The sequence below is a fragment of the Odocoileus virginianus genome, chromosome 29 (genome assembly GCF_023699985.2).
Source record: "Odocoileus virginianus isolate 20LAN1187 ecotype Illinois chromosome 29, Ovbor_1.2, whole genome shotgun sequence".
NCBI lineage: Eukaryota > Metazoa > Chordata > Mammalia > Artiodactyla > Cervidae > Odocoileus > Odocoileus virginianus.
Window position 1 is genome coordinate 42414861 of NC_069702.1, and position 23477 is coordinate 42438337.

Genomic DNA, 23477 nt, shown 5'->3' on the forward strand with positions numbered 1-23477 from the left:
CTTCTACATAAACATTTGCCATTGAATCACAGTTTGATTCTTTACCCATGAACTAAATGATGTCTTAGTTTTTGTCCATATTTTACTCAAGGAACAAGCTTTTGTAGTTCTTTCATAGGTCAAGTTCATTTCCCAAAGGAATAGTGTATGAGGAGTTCATTCCTAGAGTACAAAAATCTGTGCCTATTGCAGCACATTTTTACTTTAATGCTCCCTTTAATTTTTAAGCACTATTTAAAATTTCCCCACAGGGCTATCTCTTAATGTGTGCTAAGTCGCTTCAGTCATGTCCAACTCTTTGCAACCCTATGGACTATAGCCCGCTAAGCTCCCCTGTCCACAGGATTCTCCAGTCAAGGATACTGGAGTGGGTTCCTATGCTCTCCTCTAGGGGATCTTTCTGACCCAAGGATCAAACCCACGTCTCATGTCTCCTGCATTGGCAGGAGGGTTCTTTGCCACTAGCGCTGCCTGGGAAGCCTTAATAGCATGGTATTAATTTGGTTGATGGCCTTATAAATACCATTTATCATATATAACTTTCATTCTGTAGTTTTTGACTTATAGCTGTATTTTTCAAGGTTTAGTTTTAGCAATATCCTGACTTGAATAGTATTTGATAGGATTTATAAAGCCTTTCAAATTATAGCAATAGCATATGTCAGAAAAGTCTCAAAGAGTCACACACCACTGAGTAACTGAACACGCAGGCATGTCAGGATAACAATGTAATTCATGCTAAAATGACAAATAGGATTCCAGATGTCTTCAAGTAACCATAGTTCTGCTGACGCTGAGGATGAAGCAGACTACAGCATGCCAGCTAACAGGACTCTGCCAGGTGCTGGCAGTGAGAGAGAACAGTTCACAAGTCACTTCCTTAGGCAGCAAGGCAGTATTTCTATATCATACCACCATTGTTGGGACCTGGAGTTGAAACAAAGATTTTTTTAAACTAAAGACCTTTGAGATTCAGCAGATGTGGAAAGAAACCTTCTCAGAGCTTCCCTTACTGACTAAAAACAGTAGCTTCTGGGAAATGAGGCTGCCATAAATCCCCTCTGTGGCTCTGAAGGCAGAAAGACTACTGCACCTGCATAAACAAACATTATTACAAACGTCTTATCCCATTTGTTCTCCTAAAAATCCACCTGTCTTTCCTAAGGAAACCCTTTTTCCTCCCTCCCTTGTCCCTAAATCTATAAACCTCTAATTTAAACCATTTAAAGAACTGCTTCTTTTGTTGGTTTTCATATGCATACAAATAAACCCTTTTCTCTTGTTAATCTCTCTTGTGTTAATCTCTCTTTAATTCATAGGCTCACAGACACTAAACCTCACAGAGTAAAGAAGTTTTTCCTTTCTAACATTTTAGATTCACAAGAATCAAATTTGCTTACCATGCATTTCCACAGCTGAATGCAGCCCTCCGCCTGCCCCACTGAATTTCATATACGCCTTAAAAACATTAGAAATTTGTTTTCTTCTTTTCAAGCTGCAACTCATTTTATCTGCTCACCAAAAAAACATTTGTGTGTGTGTGTGTGTGTGGAATGTAATCTTTTTAATTATTTTAAGAAAATTGATGTGTTACTTTTTGGTTTTTTAAGAAAATTTACATTATACTAGTTTCAAGTTGTTGTTCATTAAGTTCTGTCCCAGTCTTCCTGACTTCAGGGACTGCAGCACACCAGGCGCATCTGTCCTCCACTATCTCCTGGAGTTTGCTCGGATTCATGTCCACTGAGTCGGTGATGCCATCCAACCATCTCATCCTCTGCTGTCCCCTTCTCCTTTCGCCTTCAGTCTTTCCCAGCATCAGGGTCTTTTCCAAGGTGTCAGCTCTTTGCACCAGGTAGCCGGAGTATTGGAGGTTCAGCTTCAGCAACAATCCTTCCAATTAATATTCAGGACTGATCTCCTTTAGGATGGACTGGTTGGATCTCCTTGCCGCCCAAGGGACTCTCAGGAGTCTTCTCCAACACCACAGTTCAAAAGCATTAATTCTTTGGCACTCAGCCTTCTTTATGGTCCAACTGTTACATCCATACACGACCACCGGAAAAACCATAGCTTTGACTAACCCTATTAGTTTCAAGAGCACATATAATTATTTGATATTTGCATATATTGTAAAATGATCACCACAATATGTCTACTTAACATCTAAGGATTTTCTTTTTTTCAACATGAAAAACCTCCAAGGAACTAAACAACAGCAACTAATTTAAAGAGGCTTTGTCCTGGCTGTGTAAGAATCAGTCTGATTCCTGGGCTATGATTTTCTTTTCCTTCAGAGTTACTTTGCAGAAATAGGAGGTAGGCTGTAGCTGTGGTCTGCCGTTTTCCATGCAGTTCTTACAGCTTGCTGCTGCAGGAAAAGGCTTTGAAACAGCCATTTTTCAGCTTACTTCTTACATTTGTTTCAGTAATATAGATGCTGAAGAACCCCAGCCTGCCAGCCTTGTCTGTGACTCTGAGGTGCTGCCTAAAACTATCACAATATTGTTAATCAGCTATACCCCAATACAGAGTAAAAAGTTGGGGAAAAAAAAGAACCATTCCGTGTGTATCAAACCTATGGAGACGAGTTTTTTTTTTTTTTTTTAAACAAGGAAGTTATAGGAGTTTTTAAACATATTTTAGAGATTAATCAGATTAACCCCTTTTCAGATATACAATTTACAAATATTTTCTTCCATTCTCTAGATTGCCTTTTTACACAGCTGATTGTTTCTTTTGCTGTGCAGAAGGATTTGAGGCTGAGCTAGTCCCACTTGTTTATTTTTGTTTTATCTTTTTGGAATGAAAATTCATGCCTGGAAGGCTACAGTCCTTGGGGTCACAAAGAGCCGGACATGACTGAGCTATTAACACTTATACCTTACACTACCTGGTGAACCCATACTATTTCTGTGATCTGTGTAATTTAGAGCCTTGCTACTGAAAGTGGGGTTCACACACTCAGTAGACAGCATGTGAGGAGACAAACTGTGTCTACCCCCGGCCAAGACCTTAGAATGTGACCATATTTGGAGGTAGGGTCTTTAAAGAGATAAATTAAAATGAGGTCATTAGTGTAGGCCCTAATCCTATATGCCTGGTGCCCTTTTAAGAAGGAGTTTGGACACAGACATGCAGAGAGGGCAGACGTGTGAAGGGACAGGGAGAAAGACGGCTGCTGTCTGTAAGGCAAGGAGTGAGGCCTCAGAAGAAACCAACCCTGCTGATACCTTGATCCTGGATTTCTAGACTCCAGAACTGTGAGAAAGTAAATTTCTGTTGTTTAAGTCTCCAAGTCTGTGATTCTTTGTTATGGCAGTCCTCAAAAACTAATACGGAGCATTAACATCACCTGGGAGCATCTTAGACGTACTCATTTTCAAGCCCCAACTCAGACATACCGAATCAGAATCTCTGGGGAGTGAAACCCCAAATCTGTGTTTTAGTAAGTCCTCTGAATGATACCTGTGCAGCTAAAGTTTAAGTAGCACTGACCCGGAGAAGTGTTTCTCAAGTTGTGCACCAGCCATCACCTGGGCAGCTTAGGTAAAGGAGCAGTGCCTGGGCCTCACCATAACATTCTGGTTCAGCTGGTTGAGGGTCGAATGGGCAGCGGCCGCAAAGGCAGACCTGGTTTAGATATTTTCTAAAGCGGCCCTGTTGACTCTAAGGGACAGCCAGGGCTGAGCTCCCCAGGTCTAGAGCCTGCTGACGTGGTCTGGAAACCTGCAGAAGAGATGGCTGAGTGTGGGTACTTTGGGTAAACTGAGGCAGCTTACTAACCTCCTAACATAAGAGGCCTCATCAGTAGTGTGTGATTTCAAGAGCAAGACGGATTCCTCCTCTAGAAATGATGACCCATCCCTCTTCTACCTGCAAATCCTCAGCTCTTCTCTATGACTTGGTGTGATGGTTAGTTTAATGTATCAACTTGACTGAGGTGCCCAGACCAAACATTATTTCTAGGTATGTCTGTGAGGCTGTTTCCAGATGAGATTAGCCATTCGAATTGGTGGACTCAGTATATGGCCCTCCCCCACGTGGCTGAGCTTCATCCCATCCATTGGGGGTCTGAACAGAACAAAAAGCAGAAACGGGTGGAATTTGCCTCTTTTTCCCTTGCCTTGTTTCTAGAGCTCAGACATCTCAACTCATCATCTCAAGACCGCAGACTGAGATTTATATCATCAGCTCCCCTGGGTCTCAGGCCTTCAGACTCCAACAGAATTACGCCACCAACTTGGCTGGGTCTCCAGCTTGCAGATGGAAGATCATGGGTCCTCTCAGCCTCCATATCTTGTGAGCCAATTCCTCACGATAAACTCCATTTAGATAGATATGAAGAAACAAGAAGGAAGGAAGGAACAAAGATAGGAAGAAAGAAAGATTTCTTTCTGCCTCTGTTTCTCTGGAAAAACTTGGACAAGCACAAACACCATGGAGGTAACAGCATCTTACTAGATGGGACCAGCCTGACACCAGATTGAAAGGGGGAAATTCAGGGGTTCTGGACCTGGCGTTATTGCCCTTAGTCTTACATGGACTGGCGATGTGCAAGGGTCCTTCAGAACAGCTTAAGGATGTATGTGGCCATTTCTCTGAGGGCTTAGTAAAGCTTATATTCTAAGCTTCCAGGATTCCTGTTTAGGATTTTATGAACTCTGAGGTATAAATACCTGATTAGATTTGCTGAGCCCTTTCTTCCTGTGTTTGCATTTTAAAAAGGGATACGCTGAGCACCTCATCCATCGTCTCATTTAACCCTCACAACAATGCTGGAAGTAAATTGGGAGAACTTGAACCTAAACCATCTGGACCCACACAGTTCACTGTCTGTATTAGCACGACTTTCACCACTGCCTCCAGTAATATGCTTTAGGAAACTCTTGCCCAGGGAGATAAAACTATACACAATTTTTGCTACTGTCCTGAAAGTACTCCACGGTTCTTATCAATTCTCAAACGTTCCTTTAGAAAACGTGTCCTGATGTGTCTGTTAAGCCCTTGCTCAGTCCTAAACAAGCCCCAAACCTATAAATCCCCCACCACTGCCCTGTCTTCACGAGATGCTGCTAAGACTCTGTCAAGGAAGGGATCGCCCTGACCTCAGTGAACTACAAACTCCGCTTCGCTTTGTCCACCAGTTCCTTCATGGTGCCCTGTGGAGCAGCATTTGACAGCACCATGCTTATATCCATTTTGCAAATTAGGAAATTGAGGCTTAGTTAATTTATCCAAAGATACAGAGCTAGTAAGTGGTGGATCCAGGGTTCAAATCCTGCCATTCAGATTCTAGAAAGCACACTCTCAGTCACATCTACACCACCTCTCTCTACATTTGAAATCATGTAATACAGTCACTTATTCTTCCTCTACCAAGGATCAACCAAGAAAAACAAATACAAACTGAAAGAACATGTGCCCTCAGGCTCCTCTCCTCACTGCCTGGGCTGTGTCTCTGCTGACAAAGGTGGTCACAGGCCAGGACTTCCTCAGATAGGTTGAAGAACCCTTTGGAAGAAAGAGGGGAGAGTTAGGTAATGTGGGAAGCTCCATTTTGTCAGTGACCAGCACATTCCCCTGCCTCAATTCACGCAGCTTCACAGTAGACAATAGTGTGCATAAGTGCATGCTCGGTCGTGTCCAACTCTTTGAGACCCCAAGGACTGGGGCCCGAAGGCTCCTCTGTCCACAGGATTTCCCAGGCAGGAGTACTGGAGTAGGTTGCCATTTCCTTCTCCAGCCGATCTTCCTGACCAGGCATCAAACCTACGTCTCCTGCATCTCCTGCATTGGCAGGAGGATTCTTTACCACTGTGCCATCTGGGAAGCCCCAATCCGACAATCATGGGTCACTTAAAAATCGCAGAGGAGCCAGAACTTAAAACGGATGGCTCTCTGACCGACGCCATGCTTTAAGCTTTGCTGAAGCCAGGACTGTGGTGCTCTCCAAGCCCCAGGACACTCCTGCCTGCTGAGATCATTACAGAAAAGGCAGTGTGTTACCTGGGGTCTGTTACTGCTTTCCTTTGATGCCCATCTGCCTCAGCCACCCTTGCCCATTCAGAGAGCACTGCCCGCCCACCACCATCATGTCCCTGGCATCCCAGGGTGAACACACTCCCCGCTTCACACTGAAGACCAGCAAGCAGCTTCTTCCTGCTCCCCACCCCAGAGCCCACTTTCTCTGTCTCCAGCCTGCTGCCAGCCCTGTCTTGCAATGCAAAGTAGGAAGTCCAACGTCCTGGAAATTCCAGCAGACCACGCCTTGGCAACAGACAGCAGGCAGGCAGATGCCTGCTGCAATGGGTGGGGAAGCTTTCCGACCTGGCGGCACCTCCCAGATGGAGATGAAAACCCAACACAAACGTGTGCCTTCGGGCTCCATCGCCTCACTGCCTGGGCCGCATCTCTGCTGTTAGGAGTGGTCACAGGCCAGGACCTTAGGAAGCAGGATCCTCTGGGGAAGTTAGGAAGGTGGGGGGCTCAGCTTTGCAGGGATAGTGCACTCCTCTGCCTCAGTTCACGCAGCTTCTTACTGACCCACCAGGAGTCACTTAAGTTCAGGTCTGCTACAGGTTAGATCACACATGTCAACGAGGGGACTTAAAACAGCTACTCGAGGAGACGTGTGTGCTCACTCATTTAGCAGACCCAAACCAAGGGCCTGCTCACAAACTGTGGACATCAGCCCACTGCAATCAGCAACCCCTGTGGCCCTCCCCACTCACCACAGCTTCAGTCTCTTGCTCCACCGGCTTATTACCTGTTTGCTCACTGTTGCTGAATAACAAATCAACCCCAAACAGGAACGTTAAACAATAACCATTTTCTTTTCTGACAATTCTGTGGATTGGCTGGGCAGTCTTTCTGCTGGTCTTGTGGGATCGATCGTGTGAATGTGTTCAGCAAGGGGCAAGCTGGCCGCTGGGACGGGACCCCTCTTTCCAGGAGGTCTCTGAAGGTCTCTCGAGGGTTTCTCTTTACGCTGTTCTGGAGCAGTGATCTAAGAAGGCAAGGGCAGAAGCTACAAGTTTCGCTGGGGCCTTGGAAGTCACTTCTGCCACCTCCTGTCAGTCTCAGCAAGTCACAGGGACCCTAGACTCAAGGTGTGGGGGAGTGGACTACACTTCCTGATAGGGTATTGTGTTTTCACTGGGGGTACAACGAGGAAGTGACTCCATTATCCACAAAGACGCGGGAAGCTTCTTAATATTCACTATTAATAATGACTAAGCAGACATAGCCTGCTTACCATGGACGGGGTACTGTGCTAAGCACTTGACAAGAACCCAGTGATAAACATTATCTCCCAATGCTCCCGTTTCCATGTGGAGAAGGACAATTCCCCAGAGAACTCCCTCATTTTGCCCTTGCCTCCCCCCCCCCCATTTCCTCCTTCCCATGGGAGCAGGGACTCCTCTGCTGGTGAATCTAGAAGGAGTGCGTTTCTTCTTCCTTGAGATCTCAGAGCCATAAGCAGTGTGCTCTGTCTGCTCTGGGGGCAGGTGCGCCTGGAGGAGGGGTATTTAGAAATCCAGTTGGTTCACTAAAATCACCTTCCCCAAACAGCTTAATCGATGGTAAAGGAGTTATGCTGAACTCCATCTGTCTGGGTTTCTTGACTGTTTCTGAACTACGGCAAGGAAAGGATGGGTGTAATTTATTGGAGACTTTCAAATCTCAACAGCACACACTCTTAGCTCCTTTTCATTGAGAAGTAATTTGTACAAGGTTGCACAGCTAAGACTCTGTGAAGCCTCACTCCGGAACCAACCACTTTGGACAGAAACAGCACCACCTTCACCCCCTCTCCTAGACTGCAGGGAGCCACGTAACATTTATGCTTCCATTTTCCTTCCTTCAACCAAGTCCAGGTTAACAAACGAAAGTCAGCTTCTTCTCCGTTTCCACTTGTTCTTCACCTCTTGAGAGTCAAGCAGTTGGAACCCAGAGATCAACAGAGGCATCCTGACCTTGGAAAATTCAGTTAGGGTTGACTCGAAACCCTTTCTCACCAGAAGTGTGTTGAAAGTTCTAAGTCTCGCCCACCCCCCTAGATTTGGGGCAGGAACACCAGTTTATCTCATTTTACCTTACTTTAGTGGGTTGTGACTCCACCATCCTATTTCCACCAAATTATAAAATATCTTACCATCTTGATTGTGCTATTTCTCCCCTACACTAGCCATGGAATACAGACAAATTACCTTGACTTCCCCACTTACACAGCCCTAAGACCAACCGTGTAGGAAGCAAGCAGACCAGGCTGGTGGCGGGCAGTGTTGCAGGAATTTTGTGCTGCTCAGGCCTCTCAAGCCTCTGTTGAGACCTGTAACTGTCCATCCTTGCTCCCCTCGGACATTCCACTTCATTATGTAAAACTTCAAGCATGTCTAATAGAAGAGAGAGTATTACAATGAACCCTATGCTTCCATCACTTAATTTCAACAATTACCGACTCACAACCAAGAGTCGTTTCATCTATATGTCTCATCCACTCCCATTGGGATTATTGCAAAGCAGACTTTAGCTAGGACATCCCAAGTGGCACTAGTGGTAAAGAACTCACCTGCCAATGCAGGAGACATAAGAGATGCGGGTTGATACCTGGAGGATCCCTGAAAGCTCCCCTGGAGGAGGGCATGGAAACCCACTCCAGTATTCTTGCCTGGAGAATCCCATGGACAGAGGAGCCTGGTGGGTTGCAAGGAATTGAACATGACTGAATCAACCCAGCACACACACGCAAACTCTAGATGTCACTTCATTCACAAATGTCTCAGCTTCCATCTCTAAAAGAACTGCTTTTAAAAGCATGACCAGGACCAGGCTGCTAGAGAGCAGCCCCCGCTCGCCACGACTAGAGAGGAGCCCCCGCTCGCCACAACCTGAGAAAGACCACACACAGCAACAAAGACCCAGCACAGCTGAAACATAATATTTTTTAAAAAGCTTTTAAAAACATAACCACCATATCAATACCCTCCTAAACATAAGCAACAGCACTTCTCCAATACCAGCGAGTACCAAAGCAGGATTCCTCGCCTCCTGGTCCTACCTCTCAGCATCCCTCAGTCCCAACCACCGCTAACTGAGATGACTTGCACGTGTGTATCTCTGGCAGCTCTCAGGTCTCTACGCTGCCACCCAGACCCAAGGACCACCTACCTGAACGCGGTGGACTGCCTCCCGGGCAGAGCAGGCTCAGGGCCTACAGCCCACAGTACTTCTAGGAACTTACAAAGATGGTTTAGTTCTTTTTATATGAGAAGGAAAAAATGAACTTTTAGTTTAAAAAAAAGTCTTAATGTAAAATACTGATATGTTCATCTTTAATATAGTCATAAAATATAATTTTAATATGGTTCAACTAAGCTTACCTAATGAGAACTTTCAATTAAGCTTTCATCTTAAAACCAGAGGAGTGAAGGACAGAATATTATCAGAGGCAGAATAAAACAGTTTAACACTTATCCTGTGTCCTAGGAAATTTCAGGCCTTTCTGAACTAGTGGCTTTAAAGAAAAAACAAATCCTTTGATAGACTATGAATAGTCTCATTGATGCCATTTTCCAAAATGGACAATATTAACTTACCCAAATTTCACAAATCTAATAATACTATTCTCCACCTTTCTGCTAATAAGGAGCTGAAAATCACTCCAAGGCTTAACAGAGACAGTTAATAAAACCATCTGGGTATAAAAGCTGCAGAAAGGTGAACATTTGCAGCTATAACACTTGACAGCTACAAGAGGTGAGAAGACATTTGAAGCTTCTTAGCAAAATTATTATAACTTTTGGCAGTTAATCACAAGCCTCTGTATAATTCCTCAATGATCTTATTTAATAACTGCTTCTTTAAAGGATTTAGGAAACTTTTAATTCATACACAAACACAAAATAAAGACAAGCACACATACATATGAACACACACACACATATCCACTTCAGGGAGCAAGTAAAAACAAATTCAGATTAAAGTATTGATACAAGTAACCAAGCAGAAAAGTGGCACAGATCAGCTGTCAATCTCCTGGGGTAGTGGTGGAGGTGATGATGGTAGTAGCTGTTATTTTTTGGTTTCCTGCTAGGAATTTTATTTGCTGAGGGGGCTCACCACATTTGAACATTACATTCATTAAGCGCTAAGATTCTTGTGTGCAAGTCAAAGGAGGAGACAGGTAAAAAGTGAACATAATTTAGGGCTTTAAAGACAGAACTGGAGTTTGTGGCAAGCCACAATCTGCCTAAAAGTAGTTTGAATATCACAGACTCTCACCTTTCTTGCTGAATTTTCATAGATATCCTTGAATAGATGTTTCTTTATTTGCTGTTTGTCTTAAGGGTCATTTCCAGAAACTTTAGTTTTTGTTTTACTTGGCTGCGCCAGATCTTAGTTGTGGCATGCAGGATCTTCCATCTTTGTGGAGGCGCCCAAACTCTTTAGTCGCAGCATGTGGGATCTAGTTCCCTGACCAGGGATGGAACCCAGGCCCCCTGCATTGGGAGCATGAAATCTTAGCCACTGAACCACCAGGGAATTCCCCATATTTCATTTTAACCAATAAACCTAGCTTTTTTTCTTTTCCTTCTATCTAAAAAAACAAAAACAAACAAACAACCCCCCCCCAAATCAAACCAAAACAAAAAACAACCAAAACTACTGCATGCTATTACCTCTTCATGACACCAGTTACTAGCTTAACATAAAGGCTTTAGAGATAGAGCTCAATCATCTGTAAAACTGGTTTCCAAATAAGCTCATTTTCATGAAAATCTAGATAGGCCATAAAAGTTACTTTACTCCATAAAATACTAATCCATGGAGATAATAAAACAAATTAAATTTAAAAAATTCTGGGTGGATGCAGTTTGACAAAGCATTATAGTGCTTACCAAATGCCTAGTTTCTGTCACGCATGATAAATGACTCTGAGCGTGAGAGAAGGAAGAGGCTGGTGGAGACGGAATCATTTAATCTATTTCCTGTGGAAACACGAGGCAGCACTGTTTTTTGGGGGGCAGCACTGCCTTCACCCTTAGCTGCATGACATTTATGCTTCTGTAAAATGGAGACGAAAACACTCCACCACAGCAACCCCAAGAACCAAAAGACTCCATCACCTTATTCCCCAGAAGAATCAGTCCTCTTTTGAGCTACAAAAGCTACCCAAGGCTCCCTTCTGCTTCCAGTTGTGATGATAAATAAATAGTAGTAAAACATAAAGTCTACTGGTTTAACCAAACATTTTGAGAAATGAAAAGCTATCATCTAGAATACTGCTTCATAACCTTTTCCAGGTCATGAATTAGTTTCAGACTATGATAAGAACCATGGATGTGGATTTCTCTGGTGGTCTGGTGATAAAGAACCCAACGACCAGTGCGGATGACATGGTTCATTCCCTAGTCTGAGAAGGTTTCACGTGCTTCCAGAGAAACTAAGCCCACACACCACAATTACAGAGCCTGGGTGCTGCAGCTAGAGAAAGATCACAAGCAGCAAGAAGATGCAGCACAGCCAAATAAAGAACCGTGGGTGCTATTCCCAGCACACTGACATACTTGCAATTGTACATGAACTCAGAGAAGATTTATGGACCCTGCAAAGGCTGTCTTCAGACTCTAGGTTAAAAAATTCTGATCCACAGTAAGCAGAAATTACCAACTTCATCAATAATTTGATTTTAATGTATAACTATATTTTTTTATAAAATGATACATCAATTTGGAGCTGAAAGTTACAATTTGACTTATAACTCTATGGCAATATAATCTAGGCATATAAACTCTGGATCTCAATGTTCTCGCTTGTAAACTGAAGATGATAATAATTATCTCATAAGGTCACTGTATTTTCTTTTATATATATCTAGTGCAGCACTTGCCACAAAAATATTGAGTAAATGTTCACTTACTCATTCAAAAAAATATAGTAACCTGTTTCCTAAATTTCATATACAGAGTATAGAAAGCATTTTGACTTATCCACAAAGGCTTCACCGTTTTTCAGTGTTACTTCTTGGTAATGAGGGGGCAATGGAAAAGTAACACGAAGAATGATTTCAGTCTTCAGGATTTATTTGAGAAGACAGTGAGATGAGATCGGCTACTGGAGAACATAGATCTCACCAGGAGAAGAAGAGCAAACCCAGCAAATATAAGGAGGTTTTGTTTCTTCAGGTCAGTCAGAGCAATGAGATCACTAAGACATGCATGAGGAAAGAAGTAAGGATAGTAAGGTGGGCTATCATTTTCTCCTTAAAGCATGCTGGAGTCCCCAGACCTGCTAAAGACATGATTGCAGGTCACAGCAGCGTGTTCCCTAGAGGTCCTGTGTGTACTGAGGGGTGGGGGCTACAAACCAACAGCACCAGACTAGGGAACTGCAGCTTTCTGGTTTTAACGTGTAATAGGTTCTGCCAACTCCTGGATCCTCGGAGAACACTGTGTTTTCAAAGCAGCTGGCTTGACTTTAAAGACTTCTGGATCATAATATACAATATGCATAGGAGTCCTGAAATGGAAAAAAACATTCGACTTGAAATAGGATGAAAGGGAAAGAGAACTAACATTCCTCAGGCATCCACTATATGTTAGGCACCGTGATATTATCCCGTTTTATACTTGATCTTAGCCAAAAGGCCGAGAACGATTTTTATCCCGTTTTGATTTTCATAAGCATCTCATAAAACAGGTATCATTGACCTCCACTATACAGATAAGGAGATGAAGGCTCAGGCAAGTCGTAAGAATGACCTGTGGTCAAACCTAGATTTGTGTCAGATTCCAAAGCCTTTCCTCTTTCCATAGAAAGCAAATTCTGGAAATTCCTCAATAATTTGGCAGTGTTAAAACAAAGCCAGACAGTTCACTAGTGAACTTGAAGAAATCATGTTTTTTTGAAGTTTCCATCCTTAACCACCAAATAAGAATTTTGCTACCAGGATAGAATCTTGAGTACCTGATCTTACTCTTCCCTTTCCTTTGTCAGTGTACGGAGAATGAGTGCCATTTCATTTGATGTTTAACTTTTTTTTTTTTTCCAAAAAAGAAAAACCTATTGCAAAATTTTAAAATATTTTATTATATAACATTGAATATATTTCCTATTCCCTGAGCTCAAGACCACTACAACTTTTTCAGTTATGTTTCCTTAATGGTGCTAGAAAAAGGGGATCAAGTATTATCCCTTGAAGGTAACAAAATGAATTGAGGTTCAGGCAAGTTGAGAGGTCTTCTGAAAAATGAACAGGAATTAGAGGCAAGTTTTTCTTTGTTTAATATATTTCCCGATTTATTTGAAATAGTTCATCCATGTACATGATGCAAAAACGTTCAAAAATTACAAAAGTCTATTTAGGGAAAAGTAAGTCTTCCTCCCATCCTAGCTCCCTAGGCTCCCAAAGTAACCATTGTTACCAGCTGATTATGTACTCCTCTGAGATAATATAAGTGGGCTCAGCCCATAAAGAATCTGCCTGCAATGTAGGAAATTGTAACAATTATGTTTCTGTCCTATAATTTATTTTCCTTAACAATATAAGTATAGATGTGTGTGAGTCACTCAGTCCTGTCCCACTCATTGCCACCCCATGGACTGTAGCCCAACAGGCTCCTCTGTCCATGGAATTCTCCAGGCAAGAATACTGGAGTGCATAGCTAATCCCTTCTCCAGGAGATCCTCCTGACCAAGGGATCAACCCCAGTCTCCTGCATTGCAGGCACATTCTTTATCACCTGAGCCACCAGGGAAGTCCCAAAAATAGAGATAGATTATTCCCCTAATAATATAGATAAATAATCCCATATCCATAATAACAGAGTTGTATCCTAGGTCTAAAGCTCAATACTAGTCCACTATTTAATTGAAGTCTTATCAACAATTCACTGTAAGAAGACCATAGATTTGCCACAATAAATGTAACAAGAGAGATGATTTAAAAAATCTATTGTTTTCCTACAACTCATTTCACTGACCTTAATAGATCAGCTTTTCCCTCAATATCCCCAGGCTTTCCTGTCCCATCTTAGCCTTTAATTGACATACCTTGCATTTGGGTTAGCTAGTTCTTGAACTCTGGGAGATATCCTGGAATGGAGAGCAGCATAAGATACTGGCCAGAGGGCATCGCGGGGAGGTAAGTAATCTTTATGAAGAGGCTTGGCCTTAGCTAGAGCTAGTATTCGAGGGCTAGGGTGGGCCAGCAAGGCAGCATGGGAGATCTATAGTGGAAACAAAATGACAGAAAAATTTCACATCTCTCTTTCCAGGTATAGCCTTTATCGAGTCACCAGTATTTCCCTCCTGATTACTCTCTGAACTGGCCTCTCTGCTTCCCTTCTTGCCCCGTACAATCCAGCCTTCACACAGCAGTTACTGAGGGCGAGAAGGTGCATTTTAACAAGTGTATTCCATGAGCCAGAGAGTGTTTTCAGTGATCTGCCTGTATCATTCCCATGCAATCACCATAATAACTTAATGAGGGATGTACTTTCTAAGGCCCAAGTCAAATCATGTCACTCTCAGGCTTTAAACCTTCCAGCAGCTTTCCATTTTGCTAAGAATAACATTTAGGCTCCTTACTATGGCCAAGAAGGCCCTACATGATCTGCCTGCTATTGTCCATGACCTCACCTTCCTTCCATCTCTCCCTTGATCACTAAGACCCCAGCCACACAGGCCCCTCTGGCCCAGCTCTTTCCATCTCAAGACCTTTGCACTTGCTAGTTATGCTTGAAACTTTCTTTCCCCATTCTTGTCATGCCTCCTCTTCATCATTCAAGTCTCTAGACTCAAACATCACATTCTCAAGAAGCTCTTCCCTGACTATCCAAGATATATCGGCTATTCTAATTACCCTCTTCCACAATACTTAATCTTCTTCACAGAACTCACCAACACCTGCCTTAGCTCATTTATTTTATTGTTGGTGTGTTTATTGTCTGCTTCTCCCCACCAGAGTATAAGCTGCTTGGGAGACATACCTGTTTGCCCAAAACTAGACTAGATTCTGGTGCATAATTATTGCTGAATAAAGATATGTTGACTGACTGACGCATTGACTCCTTTTGGTCTTACTTTGGAAACCACATCTGCAGGAGGCCTTTCTATTATGTTGCTTTATTGATAAAATAGGAAAGATGACATATAGCTACTATTTTCTCTCTCTCAAGAGTATGATTATCTGCAGTAGTTTCTCAGTCATGTCTGACTCTTTGTGACCCCATGGACTATAGCCCACCAGGTTCCTCTGTCCATGGGACTTTCCAGGCAACAATACTGGAGTGGGTTGCCATTTCCTTCTCCAGGGGATCTTCCTGACCCAGGGATCGAACCCTCATCTCCTGCGTCTCCTGCATTGGCAAGTGGAATCATTTTTTAAAAGATTTTCTGAAACCCCCAAACAATTCTAGCAACTAAAGACAGCTATAATCACATACCAAGGAAACTGAGAATCAAGTTTTGATTTGTCCAAAGGTCACAAGTCATTTTAGCAAACTCAAGTCACTCTCTCAAGGTTTTTTTTTTTTTTCATTTCCCAGGGGATTTCCTAATAGAATTCCACATCTAATCCTCAGATTCCTATAATGATGAAATTGGTCTGACTTCCTTTGGCAACATGATCATTAGGTATTTATTGAAAACTCGATTGGGATTAGAAGTCAAGTAGCCACTGCAGTGAATGGAGGGGAGTGTCCGGGATGAAGAGTGAGGGAAACCACCAAAGGTGTTGGGCTCTGTGCTAAACACCTGCCTTATCGATTATCACAAGTCACAACAGGCCTGGAACTGGGAACTACTATCTTGACAATCCCCTTGCTCACAATGCCATCACAGCTTTAGGACTTTGGCATGTGCTCTTCCCTTTACAAGAACATTCTCTTCTCTTAGCTGACCCCTTCTCATTCAGCTCAAACAGTCCTTCCTTTAAGAGGCTTTCCCTGATTACCATACACAAGAAGTGTATTCTCTACCCTCAGCCATAGTCACTCCTTTCCCATTTTCTTCATAGCACTTATCACTAACTTGACATCATCTTATCTGTTTACTTATTTTTTTTTCTCCCTCTTTTGTGTTCAGTGGGCATGGTGTCTGGCACGCAGTAGAGATTCAAATCCTTATTAAATGAATAAGGCTCAAGGTTATCACACCACAGAGCTAGCAGTAGTGAGGCAGGAGCCTGAACCCAGCTCTTAATGACTCCCAAATCCATGATGCTCTTCACCCGCAACCCTCAACCTCTCTCCATATCTTGCAGCTAGGTCTTCCTTCCTGCCACAGACCACTCTTTCAAGGTTTTCTTATCCAATGACTTTGGTCTATGCCCTACAGAGGCAAAGTAACACCTGGGAAGGCAGAAAGTGAGCTGAAGGATGCCAAGGTAGTGACAGCTTACAGGACGAATGGGCTTTTCACTTCTTTCTCTTTCAAAGCACAGACCCTCTATCTTGATCCGTGGATGGGCAAGGTCTACAATTCTAGGAGCTGCAATAGCAGCCAGGGTAGACGACAAAATCTTGGTTTCAATCTAGGGAAGAAAAAGAAAACAGTACTTATAAACATCAAACACTAAGTACTATCTAGGTCAGAGTTACAAAGTAGCATCTGATTGCTGGACCAGACTTCTTAGTACATTCAACAGAAGAGATGAGAATATTGTAGTAACCCATGATTATAGCCGAAAGCATCAATTTCCATCCTTCTGAAACTAGGTTGTATAGATTCAAACTCAGCTGTTTTGGAACTTACTGTTAAACTAAAGATGGGGAAGAACAGAACAACAACAGTCCTAACAGTTACTATTAAAAAAGACTTAGGATGACATTCATAGAGGTAAAAGGACTTCTTACAGCATATCCATCCAAAGTCTCTGGTGGCAAGTAACCTCAGGTACTTGTAATAGTAACTTGACTTCTTTTGTGGGCGTGTGTTATTTTTAAACTCTTAGAAGATTTAGAATTAACTGTCAAATAGCTAAGAAAATACAACTCATAGAAATAACACTTTAACTTCAGAATAAGTATGTGCAAAAATTGATGAAGTTTGAACAGGGACTGTGGAATAGATATGGTACCATATCAGTGTTAAATTTCCTGATCTTGGTAACAGCACTGTAGTTCTAAACGATAATATCCTATTGTTAGGAAACACAATAAAGCACTGAGGAAAAGGGGTATACGATGTCTGTAACTAACTTTCAAAAATGATTCAGGGACGGAGTTCTCTGATGATCTAGTTAGGATTTGGCACCTTCAGTGCCGTGGCCCAGGTATGATCCCTGGTCAGGGAACTGAGATCCCAAAAGCTGTGCAGGGTGGCCGAAAAAGGAAAACATGTGAACTGAAAAGTGATTCAGGGAAAAAAATTAAATACACACACACACACCCTACACAGAGGACAGAGAACGACAAAGCCAATGGACTTTAATTTTTGCAGCTTGTCAGTAAATTTTAAATTACTAAAAAACAAAAAGTAAGCGTATATTAGAATAAAAAGTAGGCACACATTTTAAGAGAATTTGGCCTGTAAGAATGATAACATTACAAATGCAGTTTGCAGTGTATCATGGAGTAATGATTTAGAAGGATGACATTGCGTTGAAATCTTAACTTTATGTGATTCTGAAACAGGCTAGGACCTGGGACCCTTTATTGCAGTGCCTGTACCTCGACAAATGCCTCCTGGAGCAACAGAATACAAAGAAATTATAAGGGGACTAAAAGAACTGCTTATGTGCACAGCTGGGGCAAATTATGACTAAGTAGAAGACACAAAAAGGCCAAAACTCAACTGCCACTTTGAGATACCAGGAGCAAAAGCAGGATGCTATGCATGATCCCTGCATGCAGCGCCAAGGGAGCTGGCAGACCACCTAAGCCACCCTTCCTGTCACCTACCTCTGTGCTCGGGCACTCAGCTGAGTCCAGCTCTCTGCAGTCCCATGGTCTGTAGCCCACCAGGCTCCTCTGTCCATGGGATTCTTCAGGCAAGGATACTGGAGTGGGTTGCCATTTCCTCCTTCAGGGGATCTTCCCAGTCCAGGGATCGAACCTGCCTCTCCCGCACTGGCAGGCAGATTCTTTACCACCGAGCCACCTGGGAAACGTTATCTGCCCCTACCCTCGCCCTGTTTAAGGGAGCAGCTCACCCTCCTCTCAGGAAGCAAGCAAGGGCACCTGTTACTCGTTTTCCTGATGAAGCCTTGCCTGAATTTTTCAACTGGCCTCTTATCCATTTGTTGATTAAAGAGTCCAAGAACCTGGGCCAGTATCAATGCTTACAACATTAAAAAACTTCAGAAAAAAAAACCAGGTTCACTGTATTTATAAATTTAATGTATTCTATTTTTAAATAACTATTTAATATTTGAGGTTTTGTTAATGTAGATGGTTGACATAAAGTAAATTTAAAAGAAATCAAATTTAATATATTTAGGCTTCCCAGGTGGTGCAGTGGTAAAGAATCTGCCTGCCAATGCAGGAGACTCAAGAGATGCAAGTTCGATCCCTGGGTCAGGAAGATCCCCTGGAGAAGGAAATGGCAACCCATTCCAGTATTCTTACCTGGAAAACTCCATGGACAGAGGAGACTGGTGGGCTGCAGTCCATGGGGTTGCAAAGAGTCAGATATGACCGAGCAAGTAAGCATGTATAAATATAGTTTAAACTATTTGAATGAATTTAATTAAGTTTGTGTATCAAATATTACTTAGGACTCTTAAAAGTTACTGTCAAAAACTTCTAGAATTATAAATAGAATAATAAAGCTACCAAACTAAACTTAAAGTCTAAGAAATAGATTTTCTAATTTGAAATTTTAAAAATTGGCTATTAATTACTGAAGAGCATACCTCTGCACAATCTTTTCTGCATACAAAAATCATGCTCAAGGATACCAAAAGACTCGCATCACTGGGTGTGGAAGTTTTCTTCTTCAGTGCCTATAAATTCTTTGCCACTTCTCTCATGGAGAGGTGAGGTTTGCAGCCCTGCCCCTTGAATTTGGCCAGACTTGTACCTGTATCAATCAACAGAATATGCCTGCAGGGACATAATGTGACTTCCAAGGCTAAATCATAAGAAAAACATGGAGCTTCTACCTGATTCTCCAGGAAGGCTCACCCTTGGAACATTACAATTTAGGATATTCCTTCTCAGAATACAGCTTTCATGCTGAGAGAGTTCTAAGCCACATGGAAAGGCCATACAAAGGTGACCCTGTAGTCCCAGCTGAGTTTAACCTTCAAGGCATTCCAGCTGGGGGCACTACAAATAGTTGTTGTAATGGACTGAATCAGAAATCAAATTGCAAGCTATCATTTCATGGAGAAAGCAAGGGAGTTCCAGAAAAATATCTGCTTTATTGACTACACTAAAGCCTTTGACTGTGTGGATCACATTAAACTGTGGAAAATTCTTCAAGAGATAGGAATACCAGACCACCTTACCTGTCTCCTGAGAAACCTGTATGTGGGTCAAGAACTGGACATGGAACAACTGATTGGTTCAAAACTGGGAAAGGAGTATGCTACTGCTGCTGCTAAGTCTCTTCAGTTGTGTCTGACTCTGCAACCCCATAGACGGCAGCCCACCAGGCTCCCCCGTCCCTGGGATTCTCCAGGCAAGAACACTGGAGAGGTTGCCATTTCCTTCTCCAATGCATGAAAGTGAAAAGTGAAAGTGAAGTTGCTCAGTCGTGTCCAACTCTTAGCGACCCCATGGACTGCAGCCCACCAGGCTCCTCCGTCCATGGGATTTTCCAGGCAAGAGTACTGGAGTGGGGTGCCATTGCTTTCTCCAGTATATTGTCACCCTGCTTATTTAACTTCTATACAGGGTATATTATGTGAAATGCCTGGCTGGATGAATTGCAAGCTGGCATCAAGATTGCTAGAAGAAATATCAACACTCTTAGATATGCAGATGATACCAGTCTAATGGGAGAAAGTGAAGGGGAACTAAAGAGCTTCTTGATGAAGGTGAAAGAGGAGAGTGAAAAAAATAGATTAAAGGCAAACATTTCAAAAATGAAGATCATGGCATCTGGTCCTACACTTCATGGCAAATAGATGGAGAAAAAGTTGGGCTCCACAGTCACTGCAGATGGTGACTGCAGCCATGAAATTAAAGGGCGCTTGCTCCTTGGAAGAAAAGTTATGACAAACCTAGACAGGATATTAAAAAATAGAGATATCACTTGGCCAACAATGGTCCATGTAGTCGAAGCTATGGTTTTTCTAGTAGTCATGAATGGCTGTGAGAGCTGGACCATAAACAAGGTTGAGTGTTGAAGCTTTGATGCTTTCAAACTGTGGTGCTTGAGAAGACTCGAGAGTCCCATGGACTGCAAGGAGATCAAACCAGTCAACCCTAAAGGAAATCAACTCTGAATATTCATTGAAAGGACTGATGCTGAAGTTCTACATAATTTGGCCACCTCATGCAAACAGCCGACTCATTGGAAAAGACCCTGATGCTAGGAAAGACTGAAGGCGGGAGGAGAAGGGGACGACAGAGGATGGGATGGTCAGATGACATCACTGACTCAACGGCCGTGAATCTGAGCAAACTCCAGGAGGACAGAGGTGCCTGTTGTACGTGGGGTCACAAAGAGCTGGATGTGACTTAGCAACTGAATCACAACCATGGACTGAATGTTTATATCCACCCCCTCAACACCCCTCTAACCTCCAGCCAAGTTCATATGTTAAAATCCTAACCCCCAGTGCAATGGCACTAGAGGTGGGCCTTTGATAATTAGGTTCAGATGAGGTCATGACGGTGGAACCTCCACAAAGAGACTAGTGAGCTATGAGAAAAGGCAGGGAGATCAGAACTCTCTCTGCTTACATACAAAGCATAGGTCATGGGACACATGTTGGGAGGATGGCTGTTACAACCCAGAAGAGGGTCCTCATTAAAAAAAGAATCTAAGGGCACCTTGATCTTGGATTACTCAGCTTCCAGAATTGTGAGAAAGAAACGTCTGTTGTTTAAGCCACCCAGTCTATGGTATTTTGTTAACAGCAGGCCAAGCAAGGCAGGTATGGAGCGTTCAGTGGATGTCAGCTCCCTACCATTTGAGACACCCAAGCCCATTAGAAATCTCCCAGTTGAGGCTCCAGACATCATGGAGCAGAGACAAGTCATACCTACTTCCCTGTCAGAGATGCTGATTCAAAATCCTTGAGCAGAGTGGGCTTCCCTGGTGAGTCAGGGGTAAAGAATCCGCCTGCCAACATAGGACACAACTCGGCAACTAAAGAAAGCCTGAGCAGCAACGAAGACCCAGCACAGCCAAAAGTAAATATTTAAAAATTTATTTTAAATTCTTGAGCATAACTAAATGACTGTTGTTTTAGATCACTATGTTTGGGTGTGGTTTGGTAGAAGGCAACAGAAAACCAGATCAGAACTTAAGGATGAGTGCTCTGTTCAGGCATACTGTGTTTCATTGCACTTTGCAAATACTGTCTTTTTTTTTTTTTTTTTTTAAATTAAAGGTTTGTGGCAACTCTGCATCAAGCAAGTTTATAGGCACCATTCCCCCACCAGCATCTACTCACTTTGAATCTGTGTGTCAGATTTGGGTAATTCTCACAACATTTCAAACTTTTTCATTACTGTTATATTACGCTGATCTGTGATCAATGATCTTTGACTTTACTGTTGCAAAAAGATTATGACTCACTGAAGGCTCAGATTATGGTTAAGAATTTTTAGCAGTAAAATATTTTTTAATAAAGGTATATACATTGGTTTTTACACATAATGCTATAGCATACTTAATAGACTACAGTAGTGTAAACATAACTTTTATATGCTCTGAGAAACAAAAATATTCATGTGACTTATCTTATTGCAATATTTGCATTATTGGGGTGGTCTAGAACTGAACCCAAAATATCTCCAAAGTATGCCTATATTAGTTCTAGACTATCTGGAATTTTTTCTCTGAGCAGATTAGATTTAAAGCTATTAATGATCCTATTGCCAGGGGTCAAAAAAAAAAAGGAAAAAAAAGACACTGGCGGTCCATGGCATGTACTGATAGAACCGAAGCATGATTTGAGGAGCCAAGCAGGTGCTGACGGAAATCTTTTTAAGGAAATAAAGAAGTGTCTGGGGTGGGTTTATCGCCCCTAAGTGCACTGGAGAAATGGAAAAAAGAATTATCAGCTCAGGGCTTTAAATTCCCACTTGAAGGTGTAGTTAAGAGACTGGAAAAGTTTTTGTGACTTACCTGAAATAAATCCTTATCTCCTATGGTCACAGGACTGAAAATACTGAAAACCAAACTTGAAATCTACTTCTGTGAATAGTGTAGTTCAGTGCAAATTGAATTCCCAAACTTATACCGTCTCCTATGTTAAAGTTAGGGCAATGACTGAGAAGCAATTGGACCTTGAAAATTGGAATTGAAACATAAGGGCCCGTTCCAGTGAAGCTGGGTACCTGTGAGTATGAGTATCCTACGCCTTCCTCCCTTGTCTGAAGAGGTGAGACTCTCCTAGACCGGAGAACCTGAAATGGCCACTGAAGTATTTTCCAGGGAACTGCTGATTTGCCCCTACTCTCTCTCATTTCTCCTAGATCTATGACCATACCCAAGTCCCAGCTGCTATGACAGTCTTCCATAGACTTCTCATCAGCTCCCATAATTTCTTAAGGTTAATTTAACATAATACTCGTTGTGAATCTGCTTCTCACATCAATCCTGACAGAAAAGTTCATTTGATGAGAGGGGAAAATAAACAGGAAGAAAAGAGAATATCCACCTAGAAATAAGAGGGGAGCACATCACAGTTACAATCAGGTTACAAAGTCTATAGGAACTGTTTCTTTCACATAGACCACTTACGCTTTTTGGAGGAACATAGTTTGGATTTGTGGCTTTGGCTGTGGAGAGTTGTAATATCCGAGGAGAAGGATCAGAGAAGTGAACAGAATCTCTTATTAAGTAATCACTGAAGGGTCTATAGGCAAATGGAACATGAAATATTATAATCACTGGAAGAACCATAACTCCATTCTTCATTGCTATAATTAACCACCAATCAATTATATATATATATTGTTTCTATCTTGGGGCATCTTTTCCCAAAATCATTCATGCTCTTTCTATTAGATTGGTATTTCTCAAAGTTGTTTCACTATGATCCACAGCACCAAGTACATTTTATATTATGATACAGTATATGTAAATTTGCATATCTGAAACTAAATGATCATGAAACGATGCTTTCCCTAGGCAATATATTCTGATTTTTAAAATTTCATTTGATTTCATTAAAAAAATAATTGGAATTGATTTCATGATTCACTGATGGGTTGAGACTTGCAGTTTAAAAAACACTTCACTGTCTACCAAAACCTCATATTAAAACCCTGAGATAAAAATTCTAGTCACTATCGAGAACCTTCTGTGGTAGACTTCTCTGCAGAGCAGTCTGAGAGTACTGGCCA

General features: G+C 42.3%; 1 protein-coding gene across 1 annotated transcript in view; it reads right to left on the bottom strand.

The window, feature by feature from the left end:
- Positions 1-12068: 12068 nt before the first annotated feature.
- Positions 12069-23477, bottom strand: part of SPMAP2L (sperm microtubule associated protein 2 like) — a 37234-nt gene continuing 25825 nt past the window's right edge. Inside the window, exons 6-9 of the mRNA XM_020890672.2 lie at positions 22873-22987; positions 16409-16540; positions 14059-14234; positions 12069-12525 (exon numbers count right to left, since the gene is read on the bottom strand). Of these exons, the coding sequence (XP_020746331.2) occupies positions 12411-12525; positions 14059-14234; positions 16409-16540; positions 22873-22987 (538 nt within the window). The 3' untranslated portion in view covers positions 12069-12410. The remainder of the gene's footprint in view (positions 12526-14058; positions 14235-16408; positions 16541-22872; positions 22988-23477) is intronic.